The sequence below is a fragment of the Lygodium microphyllum genome, chromosome 3 (genome assembly GCF_053477565.2).
Source record: "Lygodium microphyllum isolate KBCC chromosome 3, Lygodium_microphyllum_v1.1.10, whole genome shotgun sequence".
Taxonomy (NCBI): domain Eukaryota; kingdom Viridiplantae; phylum Streptophyta; class Polypodiopsida; order Schizaeales; family Lygodiaceae; genus Lygodium; species Lygodium microphyllum.
In genome coordinates, this window is record NC_141137.1 from 185,591,812 (window position 1) to 185,610,736 (window position 18,925).

The 18,925-nt window shown below is 37.6% G+C and overlaps 1 protein-coding gene across 1 annotated transcript in view; it reads left to right on the forward strand.

The window, feature by feature from the left end:
* Positions 1-17,326: 17,326 nt before the first annotated feature.
* The window catches only part of IMPL2 (inositol monophosphatase family protein), a 56,664-nt gene continuing 55,065 nt past the window's right edge, over positions 17,327-18,925 (forward strand). The window contains exon 1 of the mRNA XM_087675193.1: positions 17,327-17,850. Coding sequence (XP_087531319.1) covers positions 17,454-17,850 — 397 coding nt within the window. The 5' untranslated portion in view covers positions 17,327-17,453. The remainder of the gene's footprint in view (positions 17,851-18,925) is intronic.

An 18,925-nucleotide genomic window follows, 5' to 3' on the forward strand; every position in this document is an offset into this window, starting at 1 on the left:
ACATGTAATCATGAGCTCGAAGACATGGCTATGGAGGATGGTACCATAAAGTGCTCATGATTGTGTTTGCGAGAGAATGTGTGTGTGGAGAGAAAAGAGAGAGAAAGATAAACAAGCTAGATGCAAAGTAGAAATGTATTCATATTGAGATATCCAAGTGTTGTTGAGTGTGAGAATGAGCCTCTTATATAGGCTATGACAAGTGGCTTGCTTACATCATCAATTATGTCAGGATCACATGGGTCCAACTACGTCTCTCAAAAGACTCCAGATATGCAACTCCTCCTTTTTCCCCCAACAAGAGGAGGATTCACATGAGCCTATTAGAGAGGCATATTTCAACACAAATCACTCATCAATTTTCTACACAATTCACCTTTTTACCACAAAAAAGTATTGTACATTTGATAGCTTGATGGTCAATTCCCTTGTAAAAAGAGTTGAATATATAATAATAGCTTGAAGCTCTACCCCTACTAAAAATAATACAAGCGTATGAGAGCTTGTGGGCTCAATCAATGTATGTAGAGTTTTTTGAGTTGTTTTTTTAGTCAATGTAATAAAGCATAGGTTTAGGGAAGAGTATAAAAGATTGAGATGTAACAGTACTCATTTTATTTTTTCCATTAATCAAATCTTCTCTTGAGGCTTCCTTGTTTTGGACCTCCCACCATAGCTAAGGGGTGAGTACCTTGCTCCACCATTAGAAAAGATGAGTTACTTGCTGCCAACCACATTTTCCACCATTGTAAATCATTCATATGAAATCTAAGCATTAGCTATGGTTGCCTTAATCATGGCTTTCTCTATATTTTCTTGAGTATTTCTTGTATTTCTTGGTTATGAGAAACTAGCCTTTTTACATTGGTATTAGAGCATGACTTTGATCCTATTGCAAGGTTATTTTCTTGGTATAATCTAGTTACAGACATTGAAGATAGGTAATTGGCATGCAAGATTTAGTCACAAGGTTTGATTCCATTAAAAACCATGACTAGATAGGCTTTCCTACAACAAACCATAATCATTTTTAGAGGCCGCTAATAAAATCTTGGAAGTAATGGTGGTCGGGATGCCATTTTAGCAGGTCATCACCAATTTTTAGGAGGATTTTGAAGACTTATGGACAAACAAGAGTTCAAGGGACTTAGTGAAGGCAATCTTTTCCTGTACTTTTCTAAAGTAGGGTTTCCCTTTCCCCTTTTCAGCCTCACTTGAAGTTTCCATGGAGGAAATTGACAAAACTCTCTCTCTTTCATGGTTTCTATCACATTAAAGACCTTCAAATCTTGAATCTTGGCATCAAGTTAATCTTAGCAACAACCCTATTAGCTTAGTTGCAACTCGGATTTCATGCTAACCTACCTCAAAATTTGTGCATGCTATTTAGGACTAATCTTCCACCTTGTGGAAGGCATATGAGTGAACCGATGGCTTTTAAGTCTTGAGGAAAATAATATTGGTAGTGACGGTTCGCAAAGGAGCTTTAGAAGCTCAACAAATGGCAGTATTATAGGTGTGGATTTTTGTTATAAGTCTAGTGTGATTTGCACTATTCATAAGCATTGAATCCTTGCTCATGAGCCTAAAGCTAGTCTACACAAGTTTAAGAGCTATGACTATGGCCTCTCAAGCTTGAGTGAAGTAGAATGAAATGGTGACTTGTCAAGAAGCTTGGTTAAACTCTACTCTAACATGTTTTGCTTGAATTTTGCAATACTTCAATGCATTCTGTGACATTTTAGACCTGTGATTTTTGCATAAAGATGACATGTTTCTCAATCATGATGGAATGCTATTGATCCAAGGATTGAAGTCTATAATCTTTTCCTTGTACCACTTCTTTACCACAATAATGAAGCCTTAGTAATAGGGTATTCAAGTTGATTGAATGGACAACTGTATCTTCATCTTAGATTACATTTTCAATCTCATATGGTTTCCATTCTTTGTCAAAACCTTGGTAGGCTTATCCAATAAGCATTGAAGACTGATGTACCAACATGGATGCCATGAGATCCATTCTTGAGGTTTGATTGAATAGAACAACAGTCACAATTCTCTTAATTACTTTCTAATCTCTTCTATTTATGGCTCTACAAGTTGGTAATGATTGTTGGAAGTACCTAGAGTCAACATTGAAGCCTATTTGATGAAATTCTCTACCCCATCAGTATTATGTCTATCCCTTTCCATCATTCTAACATAGACACTTATGGAATCTTACTGATAGCTTAAAAATACTTAAAGATTTGAAAGGGGATTTATCCATAAATCCTTAAGGAGTGCACCTCTAGCTTTGTTAACCATTTTGGGGAGGGGTTTCATTCAAGAAGTATACTTACAGCATCTCCAACCATTTTGGGATAAAGATTGCTTCAATCTTTCAAGAATGGGAGCATTTTTATTCTCTTGAAGACCGTGGACAACAATGAAGCTTAAATATGTTCTATTTTGGTGAAATTGAAGGGGTTTTCATCATCTACTTTCTTCAAGGATAATGATTAAGGCTCAATAACTTCACTAATATTGGATCATTATACCAATATTTGGAGCTTATTCTCACTATGGAGAATAGTGGATAGCAAAGGCCACTCAAGAGCACTTGAAAAATTGGGGGATTTACCAAAACAATGATTAATCTTTGCATAAGAGCAAAACTAAAGCATTGAAGATTTTGGACCATTTTAAGGAGTATTGATTGATTGATTCTTCATCCATGCTCTTCATTTCTATTCAAGAGATACATTTGATTCTATTCTCTTCAATCTCTCTTTCCAGTCAATTGATTGGCCTTTTCCACTTGCTAAAGAGAGGGATTAAGAGGTATTCATTCACATTGGAATACCATATATGGCCTATCCTAGGATTGAATTTGATTATTCCTACATCTACCTATCCTACCCATCAATTTCAATGCTCCATTGATGCTAAAATTGATTCATAGCTATCATTTTGTGCCTAACAATAATCTTGCCTTTTTGGGAATTCTTTGATCACTAAGATTGAAAAAATTTCATGATTATAAGTGGGAAATATATTGTAAGGCAATGAGTCACTGCAAAAGGGGAATTCCTAACCACCTTTCCATCTTCTTCCAAGCTCTTATACTAGCAATTATTGCATCTCATTGAAGAGCACAAAGAGTGATTTCAATCCTTGTACATCATATATGTTTGATTAGGCTTAGAATATACTTGCCATGTCTACAATTCTTGCAAGGAAAAACAGATGTCGAGTGAGATGTGAGACAAAAGAGAAGTAACTCTCCCTCACATCGACGATCCCAAAGGGGTGCACAACCCAACTTAAGGAGGAAATTTGCACACCCCTCAAGTCTAAAAGCCTATTATACCCCTTTTGTCACACATGTACAGTGATGTGGACTATTGAAGATGCAATATATTGTTGAAAATTTAACCACATTTCAATCTTCACAAGATATTATAGGTACTACAGCCATTTGAATAGGATATTTGCAAGTAACTATTTCATCCTTGAGAGTGAAATATAGGTGATGCAAGTTACTTACAAGTCTTATTTAGTATCTTGTAGGGTTTGTGGTGAAAGAGCACTTACAATAAGATTTACAAGCTAAAACAAAGCTAAAATAGAGTGTTAGACAATTCTAGATTCCAAAATATATCATCTTGATTAATCTAATGAAAAACAAACATTCTAAATTGCTAGAGGAATTCATCACGAAGATATAGAGCTAGAAATCACCTCAAACAAACACCTACATCAAAAGGTATTGACAATTTTTAACCTACTAGAACACTATATTAGGGAAATTGGGAATCCTCATATAGTTTGGGAATTTCCAATATAGTTAATATTTGGCCACATGATCAAATCATGTGCCCTTACTTGAAAGTGGAGTCTACCCTAATTACTATATAGGTTGTCTCTCCAAGTACCACTTTGAAGCATGGGTTAAGATTTAGCCACATGGCTAAATCTTTACCCCTTATTTGAAAGTGGGACTTGAGAGATTCCCAAATTCTTTAATATGGTGTTCTAGTCACTATAGGCAACAACTTTGAAGCATGGCAAAAAACAAAAGGAATGGCCAAATTTTAGAAACTATCAATGAGGATGTAAGGACATATTAGTCAGAGTGAAGTAGATAAAATATTAGTCCAAACCAACACCAAGATGATGAGAGGATAAGTGTAATAAATTCTAGAAATAGTCATCAAGAGAATGCAAAATTGCATATGTCTCAGGGGTCCAATGATTACCAACAACTAAGGAGCTTAATACAATGAATATGGGCTTCTTGGGGGAATACACTTGTAGAAAAAGTCAATGGCAAAGATGAACAATTAGTTTGATGAGCTAATCATTATTATCAGGGACTTGGGCAATAAAATGCAGGAACCTTAGCTTACTGTTAACCCTATTCCACCCCCAGATGATTTAGTTCCAACTCCACTACTTGGATTGACTATTTTTTAAAAGGGTGATTTATCTAAAATTAGAGACACATTTTAGCTCAAGAACAAGCCTAGGCCACAATTCAATCAATAAAATGACAAGGTGTGAACAGGACACAAGAGTTGAAGAAGATGCACATGGGTCTGATCCCTTTTATAAGTCCTTCTACACTCAACTTGCTACCTTAATAGGGAGAGTAGAAGTTAATATTGAAGATAAACATTATGGAAGAAGGCCTTTCCATGATCAAACACTTAGAGAGCATCCATCACTTAACTAACCCTCTAATCATGGAATTGGTCAATCTCCTCCTTATAGTTTTGATAGCAACCAAAATGGAAAGCCTTAATGCAAGCAAAAAATTATTGGAATATAGAGTCATAGAGACAACATTCCTATGAACAACCCAATACAAATTCACAATCGCCCAACAATGACCAGGAATACAAAGAAAAAATCAACATCACAAATTTTAAAATAGATAACACTTAACCTATGGACTAGGAAGAGTGGGTTAAAAAGCTTAAAATGTACTTTACTCAAAGATTTATTATGTAGCCCTTCACCTTGAAGGTTATGCCCAAGCTTGGTGGAGATACATGTAAAAGATTGGGAAGATTTTGGTGAAGAATTCAAGAGAGTAATACTTGGTGTGTTTGTGTCTCCCATGGAAAAAAAGAAGCAACAAAGGTAGTATGATTTGAAGTAGAGGAATGTTTGTATGAGAGTATTCTAGCATGTTTCTCAATCTCTCCATGTATGTAGACTGAATTACAAATTTAGCAAATACACATAAGTATATTTATGGGATTAATTTATAAATTTCCTTAGAGGTTGGTAGCATGTAGCCCAAGAACATACACGAAGCAATTTAACTTGCTAAAAGATATAGTCAAAATTATAGAAGAGAAATATCTTCTTTCCAACATAAAACTATGGGAAACTTACTTCAAATCGGTCTTCAAGGTTGGGATAGCATTTCAATTTTAAAAAAAGGGGCCACTTAGATCAAAAGGAAGGTTCCAAAACCCTTACAGCAAAGTCCAACATTTCCTACAATTTATGCCACAAAAGAAGGAATGAATTTAAGCCTATTGCTAAAATAAAATTGGATTTTAAAAGGGTAGATTTTGGTGGAAAATGTATAACCAATAATATACAGAGAAAGCATACATCTAATGACAAATTGAAATAGATATGTGACAAAGGCTTGTGCTTCAAAAGTGTGGAGAGAAGTGGATCCCTACAACCAATAATATACAGGGAAAGCATATATCTAATGACAAATTGAAATAGATATGTGACAAATTCTTGTGCTTCAAAAGTGTGGGGAGAAGTGGATCCCTAACCATAAGGCAAAACGCAAACAAAAGGGTGCTAAAATCAACATGATCATAGAAGATTGATCTGATGAAGAAGCAAATCAGAGTGAGTTGTTTCAAATATCATCTATGCTTACATTAGGGGAGCCACATGAAGATGAAGAAGCTACAAATGAGGAGTTTAATGTTCCTATGGATGGGTTTCCTTTTGACCGAGTGGTTCTTCTATGTTGTGCACTATCTCTCACGATGCATGGAGGACAATAGTAGAGGTGAAAATACTCTTTGACTCAAAGGGCTTGTGAATGGTAGAGTTACCTATATTCTTGTGGATACAAGCAGCACACATAGTTTTGAGATACAAAATCTTTGGATGGTTTAAAGCTACTACCTAAGGATATGGAGGCACCATTAAGGATACAAGTTGCCAATGGGGATTTTAAAGCTAGTCGTGAAGAGTGCCCATGCACTCCTATTGAGTTATCACAAGTATGTACCATTCAAGCTGAGCTTTTAGCCCTAAAAATGGGACCCATTGACATAGTCCTTTCCAATGAATTATCATCACCTCATTTATTATGCCTCCGAGTCGTCACACTTCACTCGTTCATTCGCACAGCTGGTTATAATCGTTCCCCAATATCATTCATCATTTGTTTCCAGGTATCGCCAAGTAACCACCACCAAAGCGCAGTGTCAGTGGCGTCAGTCCACTGCCTATCACCATGTGAAACTTTTTTACTTATTCTTCAACCCACCATCCTATCGCCTATCATCAACCTCCTGCACGTATCACTTATACCTCTTCAACTCATTCTTCAAACTTCAAAACTTTGAGATGTTGAACTTCTTCTTATTAACATAAACACTTCAGTATGTATTGTTGCTTTTTTATCTCTATATATTTTGTTCTTTTTGTCACTTCATCTAAACTTAAGAACTTCAATGAATTGTAATGATGAGAAGGAGACTCAATCACCTTTGGATTTGAAAGTAGGTAAAAAACACATGAAAAAACTCGAAAACTTTTCAAAATTTACTTATGAAATCTCACTTATGAATAATATTAGCCTTATAATGTTCTAGAATACAAAGGATTCTCATAAAAATAGCAAGATATTAAGATGTGTCATGTAAAAAGGATGAAAATCACTCTTCAACTCCTCATATGTCATCTTGCAAGGATTTCTCAACAACAAATTAAGAATCTCCACAATTAGCAAGAGGAACATGAAAATGAGGAACGATAATGTTTTACCACTAGCTTTGAAATTCCACTAGTTCTTGTTGAGATGGCAAGCTCAACACATGCGGACATTGATGATGGACCGCTTGTCTAGATGGGTCCACATGTCTACACTTAGCACGTCAATAGTAATTATGATCCTCACATATCCATTACCTACAGCTAGCATAGTTGTAGCACCAGTCAATTAGTATAGTCACTTATGCATTGTTTGACTTAGTAGGCCAGTTTTCTTTATGTTGTATCTTATCTATACTTTGTGTACATTGTATTGTGTGTGGAAGAAGAAAAAAAAATCCAACAATAATTTTTTTTGGCCTCCATCTCTCTTCTTGTGTTCTTGAGTGAGCTTCCTCTTGTGTGTATGGTGTGTGTTTGGCACAGGAGCTCAAGCAAGTCCCCCCACCACGCAATTCTTGACATGGTATTAGAGTGGTGCCACTAAGAGAGGCTAGTTTTGAAGGCTGAAGTGAAGGAGAAGAAGCAAGAATTTGAGCAATCAAGCAATCAGTAAGAAGCTCTCCCATTCTTCCACTCTTTCTCTTGGATAGTGCCTGTGGAGACACCGAAAGTAGGGCAGAGTGAAAATCTCAAATTGCTGTGAGATTTGGTATGCAAGCCAAGCATTGTATATTCTACAAATAGGCACTTTAGGGCTTTCTTGCTACTTTTTGGGGCATCTGATACCATTTTGGGCCCCTTTTTGAGTCGCAAGGTTGAAGATAGTAGTTTCAGAGTATCCTACGATTTCGGTCGTGTTGACAAAAAGTGCATGCTTAGGTTGTAGATTTTGAATTTGTAATTTTTGAGATGTTTGCCAAGGAGGAAACATAAGTTTTATCTGCAAATAGGTTGCACAGTGGAAAAGGTTACTTGGCATATTGTTGTGCACTTATTGTGAAAGGTTAAAGACGACTTGCTTGCTATTTTGTATCCTTTTTTGTGATAATGTCTAAGAATAGTGAAAATCCCATCATTGAGAAGCTAGATAAGAAAAACTACCCTTCATGGAAGTTCCACGTGACAAACTTCCTCATTGGAAAGGGTATTTATGAGTTCATTTCAAGTGAAGAAAATGAGCAAGAGAGCCGAGTATCCCTACGACTACAAATGAATTAAAGGAGTGGAAAAAATGAAATGCAAAAGACAAAAAGGTGATGTATTGGCTATCTGCAAATCATTGACAATACTATGTTGGGACATATTAGGAATACAGAAACTTCACATGTAGCTTGGATAATTTTTGAGAACATGTTTTCAGTAAATACAAAGGCACGAAAGATTCAACTCAAGCAAGAGTTGAATACCTTGAAGAAAGGGAAAATGTATATCAATGAGTATGTTTTGAAGGTGAGGAGTATTGCAAATACTTTAGCAGCAATTGATGCAATGCCTAATGATGACGATTTGGTTTCATATACTTTGGGTGACCTTAATAATAAGAAGGCTTGGAAATAATTTATCACTTTTGTATATGTACGGAAGCCATTTTCGGATTTTGATGAGTTGGTCTCTCTCATGATTATCGAAAAGATCAATATGAAGGGTGACTCATTTGAAAGAAATGGTGAACAGATCCAAGCATTCTACTCAAGTTTAGGAAGGGGACGTGGCAGATCCTCTTTGAGAGGCATGTGGTATGAGACATGCTTGGTGATAACCAACACATATTGCTGATAACTTGAAAAAGAAGATATTATGGGAAGCCTATGAATCCCCGTTCTTTGGACACCTTGGCTATGCAAAAACTCTTAATGTAGTTAAGAAAAGTTACTACTCGGAAAGAGTGAAGCATGATGTACTCAGATATCGTTCCATGCCTTGAGTTGACCATACTACCAAACTTCCTTGATCTACAAAGTATGGACCATGTGCTTCAAGTATATGCTGCACAAGAAGAGAGATTAGAAACACAAAATAATTTGAAATGATGATATTTTTTTGTAATGGTGACAATACTGACCATGTAGTGTGTTATACTATTTGTAGTCCATGCCTCCACCATGGACTTATTAAATAATTACAAGAAGAGGTGTATATATAATAGCCAATAGGTTATGAGGATTTAGAGCATCCCACATATGTGTGCAGGTTAAAGAAGGCATTCTATGTGCTGAAGCAAGCACCTAGAGCATGGTCTGACAAGATATCAAAGAGTATATTGTCAATATTGACTTTTATATTTGTGATGTTATGATTACTCACTTTATGTGAGAAAGGGAGATGCAGGTTTGGTCATTATAGTCATCTATGTGGATGATTTGATTATTACAGGTGACAATGACAATGGGATTGCTGAAGTTAAGGAGTTTTTAAGGAAAAAGTTTGAGATGAAAGATTTGGGTGAGTTGAGATACTTTTTTGGTATTGAGATGATCAGATGTGATGATGATATATGGCTATCCCAAGGGCAATATGGCTTGGATATATTATCCAAGTATGATATGACAATATGTAAGCCTCTTTCAGTACCATTGGAGCAAAATGTGAAGTTGAGTTTGAATCTTTGGAATGAGATAGAAGACCCTACTATATTTAGAAGGGTAGTAGGGAGTCTGATTTACATGACTATCACATAGCTAGACTTAAGGTATGTTGTTGGCCTTGTTAGTCAATTTATGTAGATGCCTAGAAAGCCTCATTTGGATGCAGTTAGATGCATATTGAGATATGTGAATTTCACTTTACATTATGGACTTTTTTATGAGGTGGGTAAGGATATATAAGTGTTTGGATACACAGATGCAAATTGGGCTAGTAGCATGTCAGACAAAAGATCTACCAATGGATTCATGTTTTCTCTTAGTAGTGCAAAAATTACATAGAGCAACAAAAAGCAACCTACAATTACTTTATCGAGTACAGAAGCTGAGTATAAAGGTGTTGCTGGGGTAGCATGTGAGGTAGTATGGCTGCAAAAGTTATTAGGTGATTTGGATGTGCAGGGAGATGATCTAGTTGTCATTCACTGTGACAATATGAGCAGCATATAGTTAGCTATGAACTCAGTGTTCCATGCTAGGACAAAACACATTGACGTGCACTACCACTTGATAAGAGAGAAGGTACTTGCAAGAGAGATTGACTTGGTATATGTCAGCACATAGGATTACATAGGTAATATTTTCACAAAGTCATTGGGTATAAAGAAGCTTCAAAAGTTTCAAAGCTTACTTCGAGTTGCACAAATACAATTGAGCTTAAGGGGGAGTGTCAAGATGGCAAGCTCAACAGATGTGGACATTGATGATGGACTATCTAGCTAGATGGGTCTGCACATCTACACTTAGCACGTCGATGGTCATTATGATCTTCACATGGCCATTGACTTATCACTTATTATATTTAGTTTGTTGAACCTACCTATAGCTAGTATAGTTGTAGTGCCAATCAATTATTATAGTCAGTTATGCACTATTTGACTTAGTAAGCCACTTTTCTTTATGTTGTATCTTATCTATACTTCATGTACATTATATTGTGTGTGGAAGAAGAAAAAAACTAGCAAGAAAATGTTTTGGCCTCTAGCTCTCTTCTTGTGTTCTTGAGTGAGCTTCCTTGTGTATACGATGTGTATTTGGTGCAGCTACTCAAGCAAGTCCCCCCATAATGTGATTCTTGATAGTGGTAAAGGTAGAAGCTAGTGCTAAAGACAAAAGCTATCAAATGAATGCATGAAAATTGTGATTCTGAAGTGTACAATGCGTAATGGTATTTGGCTTTTGTTATGATTTAGTATTAGTATCATGGGACATAGCTCAACAAGCATCCCTACACTTGAGACCGATCGAGGGGTTCAAAATTAATTTAGTTGGGCTACTACTAGTAACTCTCGCATGACCGGTACATTAGTAGACAAGCAGTTTGGATTTTCTATCATCGGACCTATAGATGGGATCCAATATATTGATCTCATTTTCTAGTTTTGTCGACAAAATTAGAATAATTAGTTGGGGTAGGGTTTAGCTAATAGGGTGGGGTTTCATTAATTTGGCATTGAGGAGGGATCCACCGCAAAGAGAGAGAGAGAGAGAGAGAGAGAGAGAGAGAGAGAGAGAGAGAGAGAGAGAGAGAGAGAGAGAGAGAGAGAGAGAGAGAGAGAGAGAGAGAGAGAGAGAGAGAGAGAGAGAGAGAGAGAGAGAGAAAGAGAGAGAGAGGAGTGATTTTAATGACACTACTTTTGATAGTGAAACAATAATAGAGAGACAAATAGATATCACTTAAATGATTATCAATATGATGAGGTACTTTAAGAGGTGAAAATAATGATGCTTGCATGATCCACTGGTAATATAGAGATGTGCCATTGGTACTTTATCTCTATGGCAACAAAGTAATATAGAGAGAGAAAGAGAGGTAATAAAAATGTTTATGAATAAATAATGCCAACATACCAAAGTCTTGTGGGATTCTTTTGAGTGGGAACTATTTAATTCTATTGTTCTCAGAGCTATTTAATTTTTTTGTCATCTCACATCAATAATTGGATCATCAATGCAAATATTGGTCATATGCAAAAACAACGTGGATTATGTTAAAGGAAAAGAACAAAACCAGCTTCAACTTGCTAGCTTTGACTACTAGGAGATGGAGATTACACTGCTATAATAGATGAATGAAAACTCAAGAGAGTGGAGTACACAATAGATAATGGTTTTCCCATTGTCTCTAGAGAGAAAGTTGTTGCAGTGTTTGGACTTACTGAAAACATTGCCAGTGTGCACCAATTGTCTGATCCACAATATAGTGGGTTATCTTTTGATCTAACTTGCACAGTGGTAGGTAGTGATTGCATCTACCACTTGGATACTCAGTTTGGAAGAACCTTTATTGCATGTGGTATAACAGTAACAAATTGCATTTGGGAAAGAAGGTCAGCTGGACAAACTTCCAAACTTTTTATTCTTCTTTCTTGCTTAGCACAACGTTTAAACCGTTTTTAACATGATTGAGCTTCGAACTAGGTGGTTAGAGGTTCAAGTCCTCTTCAATGCACATGCAAGACACATTGCAGTCTATTCTTAGTTTTGGCCCTCAAAGGCCTTAATTACTTTGGTTTACTTATTATTAATCTATATGTCTATTCGATGCAAAACCAACGATTTCAAGTTCAGGGGCTTTTTTATTTGTTTTTTACCTGTGTCACGCTCGTCGAGCTAGAAACAGAGAATGAGGCTTTCATAGCCTTTTGATTGGAAAAAAACAAGGTGAATGACAATATATATCAAGGAGGTGACAGCTCTGAAAGAGGCCTTGAAGGCAAGATAAGGTACAAAAAATCTAGAAGACTTGAACGAAGAAGAAAGGGAAAGCCGTATGGCTTTAGAGCAACTGTGTGCCTTAAACTCCAAGGAAAATAAACGTATGGAGTTAGAAAACAAGGAGTTCAAGAGATAGACATAGGAGTTGAAACAAGAGCTACATGCTACAAAGATGTAGAAAGATGAAGAGACCATGAAGAAGGTGGTAGAACTGCACAGTCAACTCCACACAACACTCCATAAGCATGCCATCTTAAGAGAATAGCTGGAACGCCCGGGCCAAGACAAAGAAAGGATGCTGGCCATATGGAAAGAGTAAGATCAGATGGTAATGACCCTCTTGCTAGAATAGAACCAAAGCCTAGAACAAATGAAAGAGAGAGTAGAAGGATGGGCAAAAAGGAATGAGGCTCGAATCAAAGATCTAGCAAAGCACCTAGCATTGTTAGAAAGTGAGCACATAATGGTTGAAGGAAAAGTGGAGGCAATAGAGACGAGGATGTTGGTACAGCAAGAGGCCTTTTTGAACACAATGTTGCATGTCACTCAAGCTAAAGGAGAGGAGACAATTGAAGGGCTTAAAATAAAATTACAACTCACAAGGAGAGCATTGAGATATGACCTCCATGAAAAGACACCCAAAAGAGCCATCACTAGCCTAAGCGTAGAAGAGCAAAGAGAACATATGGTCAAGGCAGGGTTGTCTAGGTGAAAGCTCAACTTGCTGGGTTCCTAAGAGCAAGAGCAACAAGCACAACCCCCCACTCAGTAGCTTGTAGAGCCAAATCTAGAAGAAGGGCCCAATTTTGAGTAGTAAAATGATGAGGAAGGGTAGCCTAACTTGCCAAGTCCACCACCACAACTTGAATCACACACAAAAGTGCACGATGAAGACCCCTCTACCTAGAGAGGACTATGGAAATGAGGCACAGAAGAAGGGAGTTGGCAGAGCTATCACAGAGGAAGCTTAATGCCAAACCTTGGTCACAGTGCTACCTAAAGCCTTGATCCCCCAACATGAAGAATACTTACTAGTCAATTGGACATGAGAATTGTCCCTCTAGCAGCAATATGAAAGCCACCACAATTCTTTTGAGTTCACCTTCTCCTACTCCCAATCCCTTGATTGAGTGCTATCACCAAGGGTGGTGGAGGAGGTAATCAAGCTTTCCATGAAGTTGGGCAAAAGGTGGCTAGAGGAAAAAGCAAGACACCCAATGCTATGGCAAAGGAAACCCACTCGATATTGGGAGAACATAGTGATGGAGGAGCTTAGAATAGTTGCATGCAACATGGACCACGTTTAAAAATACGTTCTCTATAAATAAAAAGGTACAAAAGATTTAGCTCAAGCAAGAGCTGAGTACTTTGAAGAAATAGAAAATGTTTATCAATTAGTATGCTTTACAAGCGAGGAGCATTGCCGATACTTTACCATCAATTGATACAATATGTGATGACGATGATTTGATATCATCTACTAGGTGGTCTTAATAATGAAAGAGCTTGGAAATGATGAGAAATGGATTTTAACTCACACTTTGCAAGATTTTAGAGCATTTTTTGCAGATCTATAAGGCACTTTTTGGAAAAATTAAAGATTTAAAGCTTCAAAGTGATCATTTATGCAAAGTGTTTGAGGCACGTGATGCAAGTCATTTTAAAGCTAAAGACAAAGCGGGGCGCAAAATCAAGTCTACAAACAAGGGAGAAGTGTCCAACCATGGACATTAATTTTGTGTGTTTGAGGTGGAATTTCATGCCAAAAGACCTTAATTTACGGAGAAACATAGAGTGGGCAGTCTCTAATGCCAAAAAAAGTCCCAAAATCAAGTGGGCATATCCAATTTGAAGAGACACTCAAGCTAGGCTTCAAATGGGTGCAAATTTTTGATGCATCTAATCATTTTGAAGAGGAAAAGAATGAGAAAAAAGGTTCACAAAAGAGAAAAACAAAATTATGGCGTTTGATTTATTGTTCTCCTCCTCACAAATCTTCATCATCTAGCACTTTTGATCACATATTCAAAGCTTACTCTCTATCCTCTACATGATGATAGTACTCTTGCATGATGAATCGAAGAAATAAAAATGTTAGTTTTTTAGTATTTCTCTCTTCTTTGTATTTCAATATTTCTCTCTCCTCCCTTCCTACACACATAATGACAATCCCTATGAGAGAAGGGGGTTGGGTGGTGCCAGAGAGGGAGAGGTGAGAGTGATATGGAAAAGAATGTTTATGGTATGTTGTTGGAGTATGTGGAGAGTCTCCAAAGCATGTTAGTCATTTTGAAAAGTGCTAATGGCCTTGGGTTCCATACGATGCCTTATACGTGTTACGGTGTATAAGCAATCTAAGCGTAAGTGCTCTATTTTTTGTAGTAAACAAAATATAATTTAAAATTTGTTTTAGTGATGGATAAGGGAAGGTTTGAACTTATGTATGTTGTTGGATGTTTTTTAAACTTATTATGAAATAAGTAGCTAGCATTAAAATAACAATTTTATAAAAAAATACCAATAATTAGTAGTATACCAATAATGATATAAGAAATTAGAAAATATAAGAATATCGTACATTCATTCTCAAAATATAAAAAAACAAGGATTTGTATGTCCAAATATGGCAGTTTAGTAGCACGAGGTTAACCTTGGTATCATCCGCTATATTCGAAGCGTGACAAATGGTTAAATTTTTTATAAATATTGTTGAAATGAGTCAAATTTTGATACATGTCATATATAAGTTTCTCTTGTGTTATTTGTTTACTCAAGGGTAGCATGAGTTGGGATACTCAGTGTCCTTGAGTTTATGTAGCAACGTCACATATTATTAGACCATGTTTACAGAAAAACTTGGAAACATTGTTTACTACACTTTCACTTTGTCTTTTTCATTAATCATGCTTGGACACCTTCCATTCACCAAAAGAAAAAGAAAAAGTGGATGAAGTCCTCATCCAACAAATAATATTTTTGAAGTTCCTCAATCCAATCACTATGCACCTCTTAGATGTAGGAGACTTTGCATGCCCACAGGTGCAAGAGTGAATAAGCCATAATGTTATCTTTGCCCCGAGTGTGAGAGATGTTAAAATCATGATTTTGTAAGGTTGCCATCCATTTTCTTTGCTTAGGAGTCAAAGTAGATTGAGTCAATAAGTATTGGAGAACTCTATGGTTGCTTTTCACTCTAAAACGACTGCCATTTCTTAATAGCATGAGAGATGTCAAAATCATAGTTTTGCAAGGTTGTCACCCATTTCCTTTGCTCAGGAGTCAAAGTAGATTGAGTCAGGAAGTACTGGACGACTCTATGGTTGCTCTTCATTCTAAAACGGCTGCCATATAGGTAGTGGTGCCATTTCTTAATAGTGCGGAGGATGGCCAATATCTCCCGATCATACACATTCATTTGTATCTCCTTATAATCAAGCTTATGACTCTCAAAAGCAATCACACCATGCTCTTACAGTAATATAGCACCAATACCTTTGCCACCATTGGCATCGCATTGAATGGTAAACTTCTTGGAGAAATCAGAGCACATGATGATGGGTGTTGAAGTAAGCATTTCCTTCGATTGAATAAAGCTGTGATGAATAATAGCATCCCAAAAGAATGATTCCTTCTTTAATTGATTAGTTAAAGGTACTGCAAGGTGGCATGTTGCTTAATGAAGCATCTATAAAATGAAGAGAGACCAAGGAAACCATGGCTGCATGAAGATACACTTACTTTCCTCAGCAAAGAGCCGATGCTCTTGCAAGATAGCAAACACCCTTTTAACATGTGCCAAGTGCTCCTCTTGTGACTTGTTGTAAATGGGAATGTCATCAAAGGAAATGAGCACAAACTTGAATAGAAAGAAGTGGAGATTTTTATTCATGAGGCTTTGAAATGTGGCAGGGGCATTAGTCAACCCAAAAGACATCACTAGAAAATGATAACGTCCATGATCAATCCTGAAAGTTATTCTGATCTCATCACCCTCTTGCATACGAAATTGATGGTAGCCAGAGCTCAGATCAATCTCAGTGAAGAAGCCTGCCCCTTTCAACTCATCCATCAAGTCATCAATTCGTGGAAAGGGATATTAGTTCTTAACTATGATTTTTCAAGTCCCTGTAGTCAATGCACATGCGGAAAGAGCTATCTCTCTTCTTGACTAATAGGACGGAAGATGCATAAGGGGAAGAACTCGGTTCAATAAAATCCATCTCAAGCAACTCCTTGACTTGTTTTGCAACTTCTTCACGTTCACACTTGGAGAGTCTATAAGATGGCTTGTTTATTGTCTTGGAATGGGACTCTAAATCAAGTGGGTGATCCACTTGCTATTCTTAATCTTGATCCATTTTTGAGTAGAGGAAAGCGGTCATGTGATGCTCATAGAAATGCAAAGTGAACGAGGCGAAGCCTTGTGAGCTTTGCTAGAATGCAAATGGTAATAGGTCTAGTCGGCAACAACAAGCTTGTATCACTTGTTGAGCTTCGATAGGCAGCCTCCCTTGATAGAGATGTCGAGAGGTTGCACCAATGCAAAATGATCAGGATTGGTTTGAGAGGGATGCATGTTCTATTGAGACGTGGAGTTTATTTTCTCCACAACAATGCTTCATAAGGAGATCATTTTTTTATTTTATCTAAGGGCCCTTACAAACTTGGAGGACATTCGCAAAAGCAGATGTCCGCAAGACACGTGTCTACAAATGAGAATGGCTCGAAAATAAAAATTATAGCTTAAGGTGCCCGTTGGCCGCCCAAACAAAAATATATACACCCCTCTGCACACTATGGGTATTGAACTGATAACGATGCTATTGCAGACACGAGATTTTCCACGTGCAGTGGGCCAATGGCGTGATATAAAACATTCCAAAACAAATAAAATTAATGTCATTTGTGTATTTGTAAAAGCCTCGATGTTTGCCTCCTACCATGCGGCTCCCCGCCCATATATTGTCCCTTAAGGGGCCTAGGTACCGGTCACTCCTCTCTCTCTCTCTCTCTCTCTCTCTCTCTCTCTTCTCTGCCTACTTTTAAAAAAAGAAAAAGGCCACCATAACTAACAACCCTGCACACGCGCGCGCGCACTCTCTCTCTACGCTTGAGACGTTGAGCTACCCCATATTCAAAAGCAGAACCCTTCGCGACAGCGCGAAGCGCCGAGCAGGCGATTCCATGTCGATCTACTACCGCACTGCACACCTCCCAATAACCACCACCACAACAACGACAAGTGATTGCATGTCTGACGCCCGACCGGAAGCTCGGCTATCCACCACCACCACCACCACCTGCTGCCAAGCCCTCTTCGCATCACCTATTGCGCGCGCCTCGTCTCTTTCGTTTCTACGGCGGCTAAGACACACGATGATGCCCCATCGACAACATCTTCAGCAACATCAATGCTTCACAGCCTCAGTCTCGGGCTCAGCTTCTACCTCTTCTTTCACTGACTCCTCCTCTTCCATCGACGATTTCCTTGAGGTCGCGCATAAGCTTGCCGATGCAGCCGGGGAGATCTTGATGCGGTTCTTCCGTCAGCCTTTCGACATCTTGGACAAAGAGGATTTGAGTGAGTCGATAGGCTGCTCTATTGTATAGTTGCTTATTCCGAGGGCTCTACACAATGATGAACCGATAACCACTGATTTGGAAAGAGACAAGTATTATAGTTTATTCTATTTCAATTGTTTAGTTCAATTGTCTAGTCCGAGGGCTCTGCACATTGATGAACTAATGACCACTGATTTGGAAAGAAAAAGGTGTCACTAGTGAACATTGATTTGGGAAATCAAAAATTGTATTGTTTGCTTGAACTGCATCCTGCCATTGGAGCTGCCATTTGCTAAACCTTTTCTCAAAGGGCATTGCAATCATAAAACATGCGTACTTATTTCATGGCAGCCTTAATGTAAGCTAAAGCAATGGTAGTTTTGGCTAGACCATTGGTTAAAGCTATATACTTGAAAACCATTAGCCCAAGTGAAGGTTATAGAAAAGGTGCTAATTAGGGCAAGTATTATGCACAATGCTACAAAGAGCTACCTTAGATAGGTTGGGATTTGTTAATAATTGGCCAAACCACTAACTTGCCAACTTGGATCATTGCTGCCATTTCAAAGTTCTTGCTAGGATCTGCAAAGATCAGCTGTTGTACCCGCCTTCATGAATCATGCTTTGTCTATGTATGTGTAAAAATGAACCTTCTCCCTTTGTTAGCTAAAGAAATGTGGTCCTCCCCACTAAAATGTCAGGGGAATCATATCAAGCGGAATGGATGAATCAAAACCCTGCTCAGTCTGACATTATGTCAAATTGGGCATTTATGTTAACTTTTGATCCGTGCATGCACACACTATGTATGTTGGTATACCAAAAAGTTTGTGTACTTTTGAAACTAGTGCTTCAAAGCAGATCAATGTATTTAGGGGGTTGTTTCTTGTTAGACACACGGAAGGGGGAGTGTGACATGTGTCAACAATGTTCCTTATACTATCAAAGTTTTTGGCTTTATGCGGATTGTGATTTCTTGCCTTTTCATGCACTTGGCATTAAAAAGAAGCTTCTTTTTGTTTTGGCAATGGCAAAAAGTAGCAACTTAATTCAACTTTTGAACGCCCATATAGATAAGCATGCTCTTAAACTCA